The following is a 12,822-nucleotide window of genomic DNA, read 5'->3' on the forward strand; positions in this document are numbered from 1 at the left end:
CATGAGGAGAAGAAAGATTTGCACATATGTGAACACAAATGCAGGTGCACACTCTTCTTGCACACTCTCTTAAACACTCACAGACATGCGCGCACAGTATCACGAGTCCAGATGGGAGTGGAGTGGATCAATACAAAGACAGTGGGTCTGGTTGATATCTCTGCTGAATGAGTATCTCTCCTCTCTCTGTTCTCTCTCTCTCTGTCTTTTTTTCTCTTTTGCTCCCTTTTCCTATTTTTCTCCCTCTGTTTTTTGCTGCTTCACTTTTTTTCTCTCCTATTCCCTTTTTCTTCTTTCCTTTCTTCCTCTCCTCTGGTTTTTTTTTCTCTCTCTCTCTCTTGTCTGCATGCAAACACACTCTCTCTCTCTCTCTCTCTCTCTCTCTCTCACTCTCTCTCAGTAACACACACACACACACACACACACACACACACACACACACACACACACACACACACACACACTAACACAGACAGTAATGAACACTTCAAAATCCAAAGCACGATCTTCCTATGGCCTAGTTTTAAGAGCCTCCAATGTCATGCGAGTAAAAAATAGACTGACGGAAAACAATATTGAGATCTGTGGTAACAGAACTAGCCCAGAATCAGCAGAGGCAGGATCCGTTTGGCTTTTCTGAGCGTGGTGGTTTTGGCATGGATTTAGTCTGAAGAAGATAATCTCGCTTGGCCATTCTAGGCTCACACAGGTGGCTGCGTTTGAGCTGTCTGGGGTAATGGCACACTCCTCAGTGGTGATCCAGGGGTCAGAGCACTCGACTGTTAACACTAACTAGATGGCAGACTCGTACTATGGTCAGTGTGGTCATTATTTAGAGGTTACTGCTTACATAATCATCACATCAAGCTGGACTCGGTATGTTGATTTGTCTCAATAATGTTCAAACAGAGTTTGTTGTCTGTCAGGCCCTTGAACCGTAACATTGCTGAAAGTGCTAATTTGTGTTCAAGGGAAGTTATTTTCAACTACGAAGCATTACATACTTGCAAGTTAGAAGTGAGTTTGACCTGTGGGATTTGGTTTACCTTAAGTCATAATATAGTGCTAGTGTGTTTAATTAAAGAAATGGGTTAACCAGTTCACCGTCCTTGTTGAGATTTAAATGATTTAAATCACAACTTTTGATTTATTAAGTTTTTTTTATTAAGTTGTTATATGGCTGCTTGTGTTTATTAACATTTGATAAATTTATCTGAAATATAAAAAAATGTTTCGTAGAAAAAAATGTTTATATTACTCTAGGTGAGGATTTGAAAATATAAATTGGTTTTGTATCAGTGACCAGCATTAGTATCACAAATTCAAAGATTCAAAGTTGTCTTATTGTGGTATGTAGTGGCAACATTTTCTTGTGGTTCAGACTGTGTATACAGCCTTGAGATTGAAAAAGTTAAATGATTACTTCAATTTCTTTAAGGGTTAAGGGTTAGAAATGCACTGCAAATAATCTCCTGTGATGGTCCATAGGGGACAAAGTTCACATATGAAAATTTGACAACTCAGTAAAATAAATGTAAAAGGTTAAAATGCCTAATTACTGGGGGCGTTTTTAGCCTCTAAATGAAAACTTCTTTGGCATTTTATGAACATTCAAGCGTACTCTTGTGCTGAGCTCTCTTTAATTTCTGAAACCTTGTGTGGTGAGGAAAGATGGCAAAGTTTCAAAATCAGTATGGTCAAGGGAGCTTTGCAGAGCTTGGACTAAACTAATTCCCTTCCCATGTCAATCAGTGGAGAAAATGTCAAATCTAAACCATGCAGTAGATTTTACTCATGCCCCAGTCATAAACAGTAAAGAGCAATTTAAAAAATCAGCGTCTTGTTACTTTGTTTTTTTTTTTTTGGCATTTCATTTGCTTATATGGGAGGGCTAAACACAGTTTCTATTGATCCATTAGGTGGCTATCAGCTTATTGATCACTCTCTGACCTGATTGATGTGAAGTTTGGCCAGTAGGCTGATTGATTAAATGATAATTGCGTGTGTGTGTGTTTTCTGCAGGCGCGGCTGTGGAAGGAAAAGGAAAGGGACACCCGTGAAAGTCTTTGTTACACACACTGAGGAGGAGAGCGTGCCTGAACACAGCTTCAGTCAAGGTGTGTGTTTGCGTGTGTTATATCTGCACGCCATATTCTCACTGCCATCAACTGTGTGTGTGTGTGTGTGTGTGTGTGTATGTGTGCGTGCGTGTGTGTGTATGTGTCTGTGTGATTGGTATGGGGGTGGAGCATATGCAAGTGAGTGTGACCTACTTTTGTGCATGTGTGTGTGTATGTGTGTGTGCTTGCCTATGTACGCACTGTGATGTGCACCTGTGTGTGTGCTCCAGGAGATGGGGTGATGACCTTTGTGTGTGTGTGTGTGTGTGTGTTTCTGTGTCTGTGTGAATGTGTTTGTGTCCCTGCATACTTGTATGTAATCCTTTTATACTGACTGTTTCTGTGCTCACAGGTGATCGTAAGGAGGCAGCAGAGAATAAACGGCCCACACTGGATGGGCCTTTCTACAACACAGAGCCTGCACCTAACAACTGGTGAGTGAGGATTTGTGTGGTTTTAAATTGCTGTGATTAGAATGTAGTTTTCTTGCTGTTTGCATATTAGGTTAAACATTTTGCACCGACATCAGTGTGTATGCAGGCCTATGAATGGTTAAACGATTCCTTGAGACGTGTCTAAAGGCCACTTTGCTGATCTTTACTCAGCACGCGAGAACCTTTTGTCTGAGAGAGGCACTTCTGACTCCCGGTCTTAAGGATCTGCCAACCCCATAGGTTTTCATTTTAGTTTAATAATATTTTTTTTTATTTATTATTTAGTTTATTAATCAAATAATGCTTATTTTCATCAGTGTTTCATTAGCCAGTTATATCGGATCCCTCCTTTAGTCAATAAAATACCAGGAAACTGTAATAAATCCCGAACAAAATTTCCAGATGCCAAAGTAAAGTCTTTAAATTGCTATTGTCTCATCAACTGTAAAAATTTTATTTTCAGTTAATAGTGAAATAAAACAGAAAAGCAGCAAAAACTCACATTTGAGAAACAGAAATTTGATATTTTTGCTTCACAAATGATTGAGACTGTTATTCAATTATAAAAATCATTGTCAAATAATTTTCAGTCTACACGAAAACTGAATATCTTTCCTGTCCAAGAATGAAAAAAATGAATGTTGTGGGAATAGAATAGAAATGGACAAACAGAACATGTTGTCTGATGAATGCATTGATTTTTATTTCCAATCCCCCACTCTCTTCACCTCTTAGCGGTCCATCAGAGCAGGCTCATGACAAAGTCTCCACCGGGTCCAAGACCAGCTCCTGCTCAGCCTCTACACCAGCTCCAGCCGCTTCCTCAGCGCCAACCCCAACACCGGTCCCTGCTCCTGCCCCTGCCACGGCGACTTCAGCCCATGCTCCGTCTCTGACTCCTGCGTCCACAGCTCCGGCAGCTCCGACAGCCTCTGCTCCGGCCCCAACAGCCAGCTCCTTCCCTCCATCCCCCAACTGCCGCATCCGAGAGGTCCACTGTGGCAGCCAAGTGCGGTTGGTCGTTATCGCTATCCGAGACATCACCAAGGGGGAGGAGATCACTGTGGACTACAGTCTGACAGAGTGGGGAGAGAACCTGGTCAGTGCTTTCAAAAACAGATGCAATAAAACTACACACATATGTTTCTGTTATTACACTTGAGCACATTTGAGCACATTTATTCCCTCACGGTAAACCACCCAAAATCATTTACACACTGTTAATGCTTTACACTTTGTAATTTCCCAGTTTAATTTGTCTTACCTTTGTCTAATTCTTAGCCTAACCTGAACCAAACCTAAATTTAAACTCAACTCCAAAACTCAATTTCTGATCCAATTTCTGATCCTTCAGTAGGTCAAGGCAAGGTAATTATCTCACTCTTCATTTCTATTCTTCATATTCTATTCTTCATCTATCTGTCCTTGGCTACTTGGTCCTCATAAGTATAGAAAGACACTCATACACTGTGCATATCTCTGATGACTTCAGATAGGCAACCATATGTGTATTCACACACTGTTGATCAGCTTCACACACTCACTCTAACACACACACACACACGCACACACTCACACTATCTACTGCGCACACATTCATGCTACACACACACAGCTAAGCAAGGCATGGGGTTACCATGGTGATGGCTGAGCTCCAGCTCTCTCTCTACCTATAGTGCTTTAGCAACAGTAACCATGGTTATTACATGACATCTGTTCCTTTAATGGATATCATTAGATTGGATCAATTTACTCAACAAAATTAAGATACCAGAATCTGTTTCAGGAAATTAAATTGACAAAATGGAGAAATTGACATCAGAGGTTTAAATGGGTCCAGGGTTACAGGGTAACCTATTTGAATATCTTAAGTGTTGGGGAGATGTAGTGTAAAACACACCATTTTAGGTTTCCGTTATTAGCTGATTGATTTGTTCTGTTCTTTGTATTCCAGCCTGATTGATAACCCCATGTTTATGACTGATGAGATGTTGACAGTGTTTGAAAGTATAACTTAATTCACTTCTTTTGTTTGGCTTGTTAGAGGAAGATTCAGATTCCTAATCAACCTCTGTGCTCACTACCAACTGTGGAGGGGTGTTCTCCTGCTCTCTGAGTGACGGCTTAGGCTGATTGTGATGGCCAACATTAATGAGCAGTGTGCCGGCTGTTTTAATGTGAGTGCTCTGTGTCCCACAGGGTTTCCGTGGTACTGTGTCTCCAGCGCAACACGAGTGTAACTCTGACACTGAGAATAACAACAATATCAAAAAGGTAAGACAAAAACATCACCTGTTTCCCTGAAAGCATGCAATTTTATTATTTAAAAAGTGACAAGTAGACACTGCACACTAATGTAACCCACCTTACACCTAGTTTTGTGGAAGGTATCATTTTGTATGTTCCACAATTACTTCCCTTAAAAATGAGCTAGTTACTTTATTAAGCTTGGAATCCAAGTTTTTTGGATAAAAGTAAAAAATATAAAATTGTGAGTTCTAATTATCAGCACAAATATAAATATATCTTAAACTGACTGCAATCAATATAATTATGATTACAGCGTATCAAATGACAATGTGTAACGTGAAAGGGATCATTTATAATGAACTTTCGAAGAATTATCATCTGAATCCGCTGCTCCCTTAAGCTTTATGAAGCTTTGTAGTGAGTTTCATCTCATTGTTTAGCTGCCCGGCCCACAACTTTACTGTTTTGGTTCACTCTCACCGCTGTCAAAACTTTGTTTTTGGCTGCAGCAGGCAGCTGTTTTCTGTGGAAAAGCAATAAAAACCTACCGTACTCTACCTGCTCAGCACCAATACTGGAATATTTACTAGATATTTCCCTCAGGAATTAGCAAAGATCATAAAAAACAAAGTTAATATTGGAATTAGAGTCACATGGTGGCCAGAAACATGAACTCCAAATGAATGATAATGTTGCTGTGTCACTGTTGGATGTGTAAACAGGAATCTCTCTGCTTACAAGTTACCTGCAAACTTATAACTGAAAATGCGATAGTAATGTCATTATTGTGTTCACACAATTAGTAATTGCATATTTAAGACAAAGTTTTCCCAAAATTCAACCTTACGAATTTGGCAACGTGATCTTCATTAGAATTTAAACTAAAGCTGCACATCTCAGGTTGTTGATGTGGTTGTGAAGCACTGCTGCGCCTGCAGGGTGACACCTGTATAGATGTGGGTGGACAGCATGATGTGGGACTCAACATAATCATTATCATAAAGTCTTCCTCCCCCTCCTCTGGATAACTGTTTGATTACGTGTGTTAAGATGTCATCGAGTTTAAGTCCTTCAAAGTAAAACAACATTAGTACATTAACCTGCTTATGCTTAGTGTCAGACTGCTGTCTGTTGTCTCTCTGCCTCCTGTCACACACTATATGTTGTGAAAGGGAAATCACGCATGTGCAGACAATTCACTGTTGATTCTTTTGCCAGTGATGGTCACCCTTTGCTTATTGCTTTGGAACTTAATGACACTCCTGACTGAGAATCTAATTAGACTGACAAAAGTTAAATATGCTCATGAACTAAAGTCAACATTGACGTTAATTATAGTAAACTATAATAAACTAACTTACAGTGCAGAAAACAAAGTAATGAGTTTGAAAAAAATAACTAAAAAGCGAAATCATTATTTCCATGGTGCTCAAACTGGGGGCTGAGGTGTTGCAGAGGGGTGCCAGAAGGGACTAGGGGAAAATATGGAGAACTTCTGAAGTGGAATTAATCTGATTCATCAAAGAGCAAAAACCAAACAAGAGTGGTCTTATTCTGGCAAGGCCATCAAGATCCAGGTTAGAAAGATTTATTCGGACAGCAAAACGACACATTAAGTACAAGTAACAAGTGATTGTTGTCGGGCAAAAATGTCAAAAATCAAATCCCATGATGTGTCTCCCCCTCACTTGCAGGAGGATGAGCCCCTCTCTCTGACAGCCCAGCAGCGGCAGCAACAGCAGCAGCAACAGCAGCAGCAGGAGTACGTCACCCCCTCTTGGTCCCTCTCCCCCTCCTCCTCCCCCATCTCCCACTCTGATGCCAGTGATTCAGATGCCGGGGATGAGGACAACACCAGCCCCCGAGGGCGTGCACTACGTCGCCGCAAGAAACGTCGCGGCACTCCTTCAAAGAAAAAGACCCCCCATCGGATCCCACCTGGGCGGCCACCACCGGTCTCCCCTGCCAGCGTTCCTCATCACAACCGTCCGCTCCCTTCATTCCACCCTCCCGCACAGTCCTCCCCTCCCTGCTCGTCTTCTTCCACTTCAACTAAGCCTTTGTTCAAAGCTCCAGCTCCTTTGGGCTCCAACAGCACGAGCAACATCAACGCAGGCGTCCCCAGAGGAGGAGTGTCCATAGACTCCATGCGACAAACATGCGAGTACTGTGGACGCCATTTCCGCTCCCTGGGACGCCACTTAGACAAACACCACGCCCACCAACCAGAGGTGTGCTCTGCCCTTGTTGAGCGCTACACACAGATGCCCCGCCTGCATGCACAAAACACAAATCCGACTACAACTCACACCACACACACTCAGCAGCACTCGAGGTCGTCACAGGTCTCGATACAGAGCCGCAGTTCTGATCTTCCACAGAGTGGCGTCCAGGACCTCTCTATGTCTCCACCCAGTCTCACAGCAGCCAACCAATCCCCCGCCTCCTCTGGAAGGAACTCCACCCCACCTGTGCTGAGTCCTCCACGAGGACAGAATGCAGTGCCGGTGTCTGTCTTAAAGAGGAGCCCACCCCCTGTGGCTGTGTCGCAGTCCAGGAAGGGAGCAATGAGGAGGCTTAAGAAAGACAGACAGGAGGAGGAGGACGATGATGAGGAGGACGAAGATGAAGAAGATGTGGAGGTTGTGGAGGTAAAGAGGCCCAAAGAAGAGGAGGATGTAGAGGTGGTGTGTCCTCAGTCCTTCAGCAGCAAGTCGGCCAAAGAGATGGAGCCACCAAAAGAAGAGGAAGATGAGGAGGATGAGGAAGAAGAGGAAGAGGAGGAGAATGGAGTGATGGAGGTGGAGGATGAAAGTGGGACAGAGGATAAGGACAAAGACTTGCTGAGGTAACATGAGGTCTTTGTCTGCTTTGTGAGCAAATTTGTGAGACTGTGAGTGTGAACCATGTGGAACAGGTGTTTTTTTTTGTTTGATAATTCTTCAACACAAATTAATCATTTGTATCCTGCAATTACTTCATATGTTCTCTGATCTCTACTTCATACATTACTGCATAAAAATTACTGAGAGACGCCAAAGATAACACAACATCGTGTTCACAGCTAAACCCTGAGTTTTAGTCTATTTCCTGACAATTATCAATGCTTTAAGCAAACTGCTGAAACGATGCATCATCAAAATGGTATGGGAACAGAGTGTTGATAAGGGCAATTAGTGTGCTAACTTTACACTTTGAATTTGAGGAAATTAGTTCAATGGTTATTTTGGCACATTTGCCACCTAGACACAGTAATCTGTAACTTAACCTCCTGCTGCTTCAATAACTTAACACACAACTCAAACACATGCTCACAGTGTATGAATTACTAAATCGCTGGAACAAATTAGTGCTGCAAAGAGTCATTGATTAAGCGATTACTAAATTGACTGAAAATAAATAACCAACTACATGGACAAACATTGGTTGGTTACAGCCTCTCAAATGTGAGGATTTGATGCTTTTCATTGTCATGCATGACAGTAAACTGAATATCTTCAGGTTTTGGACTGTTGGTCCGACAAAATAACACATTTGAAAATGTCACATTGGGCTGTGGGAAATTGTAACAGTATTTTTCTTTATTGTCTGACATTTTATAGACAAAACAATTAATTTAGATTAATCAAATCATGAAAATAATTGTTATTTGCAGCTCTAAGAGGAAAAACTAATTTATGCACATTAATAATCTCAAAGTTCACCAGTGGTACCTGCCTGGCTCTGTAGTAACATGCCAGTGGGTTATAAAAGATACTCTAACAAACAACGCATGAAGTCCTTGTAAGGTAAATGAAACTATTAAAATAATGAACTAATCACTCACTGTCTCTCTATTTTCAGTAGTTCGGGGCGTCACCACATGCTGCCTCTGCTCTCGTCCTTGTCCTCTCTGGTGCTGTACCTTCGACGGCTGCAGCACTCAGCCTTCCTGTCCCTTTCTCGGCAGCTGCAGTCAGCCGAGGCCTGGCGCCTTCTCTGCCACTCCAGCTTGGCTCTCCTAATCCTGTACAACCGGCGACGTGAGTGTGAGGTCTCCAAGCTGTCCATTGCTGAATATCGGGCCCGTGTCACTCCCCAGTGTCCTGTTCCTGTCCCACCTGGCGCCCCTCCAGCTCTCACCCCACTGGAGGCCTCTCTGTCCCCCTTTGAGCGCCTGGTGCTTCCTCATCTCCCTAGAGTTGGGGTCCAGGGTAAGCGTGGACGCGTCCAGCCCCTCATCCTCCCCCCTCACTGCGAGCCATGCCTGGAGCTGCTACTGCAGACACGGCAGGATGTAGGAGTTGACCCCGCAAACCCATATGTCTTCGCCAGGCCCTACCACTCCCCTGCCACACCACTGCGAGGCACTGATCTCCTCCGGAGCCTGGCCCGCTCCAGTGGTACCCGCAATCCCCGTGCCCTGACCCAGACCAGGGTACGGCGCCAGGTAGCAATTCTAACCCAGCTGCTGCTTCTGGGAGAAGGAGAGGAACCTGGGCAGCCAGGAGGCAGCGCTGTGGAGAGGCTGGAGCACTTCCTTGAAAGGGAGTACCATGTGACACAGAACTGTGCTGGAATTGGCCAAGACCCAGGCCTGATGGGCAGAGTGGGCCGAGTCGTGCTTTGTGGAGAGAGGGACGGAGTGCTGTTCAGAGGAATGAGCCTGAACCACATCTGCCTGGAACTGGATGGTGAGGTGGATGGATGGCTGAACGAATGAGTGGGCCTGATGTTTTGTTCTGTTGTCCAAGACAAGCTGTATCTTCCCTTCCTCAATGATGTCAAACAAACCCTGGCTGGAGAAGGATTATAACCCTCCTTCCAGTTTCTCTGTATGTGTGTGTGAATGGAGTTTTATTGGGAACATGGAGATTAGTAACAGATGAGACAAATGAAGTTCTGCTTTTGCTTTCCACTCCTTTCTTAACCTGTTGCCAACCTTTCCTCCCCCTCCCTCTCTCCAGTTATGTCAGGAAACTCTGCAGACTCATACTCAGAAGGAGAGTCTGAAGGGGAGCAGGTGAAGGAGAAGCCAGAGGTGCCCGCTCTTGCTCCTGCTCCTGCTCCGAACCCTACACCTACCCTGCTGTATGTCAGGAAGGGCAAGAACAACGGGCGGGTGGGACGACCAAAGAAGCTCAAAAACAGCCAGCCACCCCCTCTGCCTCCTCCACCTCCACCCGCAAACCGCAGGAGAGGCTCAGGTCAGCCCAAATCAGGTTTGTTTGGGTTTCAAATAAAAGTGTACCAAAAGGAAACACAGAGCTGCAGGAAGCAAATTGTAGGAAAACAACAAAATAAATGAAGAAAAATGTGCAGGTGAGATTAAAAGACATTGCAGTGCAAAGGTAAAAACAAAGAAAATAAGATTAAAAGAAAGAATGAAATGATGAAATGAAAAACAAAAACACAACAATAATAACATACTGAAGAGAAAACAAACATACTTTAACAAATGAGAAAAAACACAAAGAAAAATAAGCAGAGCACACTTAGTTGTCTCCCTGGCTTTTTCTGTGTGTACAAGCTGAGACGTGAAGGTAAAGAGAGGTGGAAAATTACAACAAAGGCAATTCAAGCTCTTTGGTTCGTCAGACAGACTCCTGGTCAGTATTTAAGGATGAAGCACAAGGTGCACCGTAACATGTTTATCCCAGCAAGGAGGTTCACTGGTGGACTTGCAGGAAAATGCACACTGTCGCAAACACATACAACAGACACAAAATAATATGTACAAGCTCAGAATTTCCCATTTAACAAAAATGTCTATCTGCTGCATCCACTGATCTCATTCTGCCATGTTAGTTGTTGAGTGATGTAGATTGACTTGCAAATGTTACTGTCATGGTCTGGATCCTCTGCTTATCATGAAACATTATGTTGGGAGATGCAAACTATTCTTTATAGATCAGGACATTTTTGATGTACGGTGATTTCAGTTTCTTATTAATTGTAAATCTGAGAAATTAAAAAAGTAAGGGATATACGTTAATGAACTGAGAAATGCTAGGGACTTAGTACTTGATTGAAAGTGACCTAGATCTGATTGGAGGTGGCCTAGATCTTCCTCAGTCAGAGTCAAACTGTGTTCTAACAGTGTCATTTAAACATCAACATTATGAGAAACTCAAATGCCTAATTCTAATAGTAATATTATAGCTGTATTGCTTTCTAACTATGGGGCTGATGTAGCTGCCAAAACCATAAAGCATTGATACATTTTCTGCCTTGGAAATGGAACTTGCGAATGGTTTGGGTCCTACTGGAGGTTTCACCAGCCTAATGCTGAAGAGAAGCTGCTAAAAGACATGTAATCTGTAACTCTATTCATCTCTCCTCTCTTGTAGGAAAGCGAGGCGTTCTGAAGCGACCCTGGTCAGAGGCGGAGCGTGCAGCAGTCGAGGAGCACCTAACCCGAAACATCACAGAGCTCAGAGTCCCTGCCAAAGCTGACTGTGAGCGCTGCCTGCAGCAGTGTCCCCTGCTGGTCAGCAACCATCGCGACTGGCGAGCCATCAAGTTCTACTGCCACAACCGCATTCAGCTGTTGAAGAAAAACCAGCGGCGTGAAAACGAACCACAGCCCCTCACTGTCTGTTGAGAGGGGGAAGTGTTCGAGGGAGGGAGGGAGGGGGGCTGGAAGAGGGACGTCTGTGGAGCAGCTGATCAGAGCAGATTCTCAAATGGTACCCTGCTGCCCAGGAAATGCACTAATTTTGAGAGGACGGTCATAAATTTGTTTGTTTTTGACATGGCTTCTAATTTGACAACTTTTTATTTTGAGCCAAACAGGAACAGAAATTTCAATTCACTATTTCGCTGCTCTACTTTAAGGTCTTAAAAAAATGACACTAGAGTCTTTATGGTGCTCCTGTTTTAAGGGTTACAGCGCAAGTCTTGTCAAAAGCAGTGCACTTGGATGGGTGCCGTTTGAGACATGCCTTGGGGGACTTCGGAGACCATGGCACTGGCCGCAGCCTGTGTTGTGTTGTATATGGTTATGTTTTTCTCCTTCCATAACAGATACACTAAACTGAAATGTAAACAAGGGAGGCAACTGAGCCCTACAGTGTTGTTATATGAACGTCGTGAAGTAGCATTAGTGTTTTATGCACTTGGAGACGTTAATAGGACAAATGGCCTGTGCCTGGGCCACACTTTTCTTAATAGTGGCTTGATAATTAGAGTAGGCCTAACTAACGCTAACCTAGAAGAATAGCCTCAAACAAGCTAGTTCCTCTTTTCATACAGCTGACTGTGCAGTTCTGACTTTGGTTTCAATATATTTGGACCTTAATTTACATATAAGGTACTAGATGAGGAATGAGTTACGCTTTTGCAGTTACTATGAAGTTTGTTTGTTTTTTACACATTACGATAATTTGTTTTTGAGTTGTGGGTTTCATGACAGAAACAATTAAATGGCATCAGAATGTTATGAAGTTACTTTTGAATACCTAAGATGGTTAGTTATACTACAATGTCCAAGAAACATACTCTAAGAACTGTCCTCGTTCTTTTTCCCATAAACAGACACTCAAGATGTCGACAGCTACCATTTCTCCCTGAGGAACAGTATGTTCATGTTTCCTATTGTTTGTTGTTTTTTCTGCCTGTTGCACATTTGTTGTTCAGAGAAGTAAAAAAAGGTGCTATAGGCCAATAAGCTGGATATCACTTTATATGTGGAGAGGAGATTTGCCATGGTTGTGTTCAAAGTTTCTTAAAAAAGTGGGCATTTATCTGAGAAGTGATTGTTATGTGTCGCCACGTTTGTTGCATTGTCTGTTTCGTCTTCCCCAACGGCTAGAGCTCCTTGTGTCCTTTCCCAGCCACACTACATGGTTTGCAGCTCGACCAGATTTTTGGTTTCTCTTCAGCGTTTCTGGAAATCTGCGTCCATTGGACTAAAACCTCCATGAAACCTCAAGACAGATACTTGAAGTTATTTAAACCTTTTGCAGAATCTTTATGTTCTTTCTTGCTCTAGCCTTGCCAGTTACATTGTACATAACAAATATATTATCATTATGCTA

The 12,822-nt window shown here is 43.0% G+C and overlaps 1 protein-coding gene across 3 annotated transcripts in view; it reads left to right on the plus strand.

Annotated features, from left to right (window-relative positions):
• Positions 1 to 12,172, plus strand: part of LOC111664042 (uncharacterized) — a 17,619-nt gene extending 5,447 nt beyond the window's left edge. Inside the window, exons 2-9 of one of the 3 annotated variants that reach the window (XM_023418486.2) lie at positions 2,023 to 2,117; positions 2,473 to 2,554; positions 3,290 to 3,653; positions 4,754 to 4,828; positions 6,499 to 7,652; positions 8,648 to 9,477; positions 9,751 to 10,005; positions 11,134 to 12,172. In XM_023418486.2, the coding sequence (XP_023274254.1) occupies positions 2,023 to 2,117; positions 2,473 to 2,554; positions 3,290 to 3,653; positions 4,754 to 4,828; positions 6,499 to 7,652; positions 8,648 to 9,477; positions 9,751 to 10,005; positions 11,134 to 11,387 (3,109 nt within the window). In that variant the 3' untranslated portion in view covers positions 11,388 to 12,172. The remainder of the gene's footprint in view (positions 1 to 2,022; positions 2,118 to 2,472; positions 2,555 to 3,289; positions 3,654 to 4,753; positions 4,829 to 6,498; positions 7,653 to 8,647; positions 9,478 to 9,750; positions 10,006 to 11,133) is intronic. The other 2 variants (XM_023418489.2, XM_023418487.2) reach the window with 2 other exon arrangements.
• Positions 12,173 to 12,822: the final 650 nt, after the last annotated feature.

This window comes from Seriola lalandi, unplaced genomic scaffold, assembly GCF_002814215.2.
Source record: "Seriola lalandi dorsalis isolate HSWRI2012SDOR001 ecotype SW California unplaced genomic scaffold, Sedor1 jcf7180002054582, whole genome shotgun sequence".
NCBI lineage: Eukaryota > Metazoa > Chordata > Actinopteri > Carangiformes > Carangidae > Seriola > Seriola lalandi.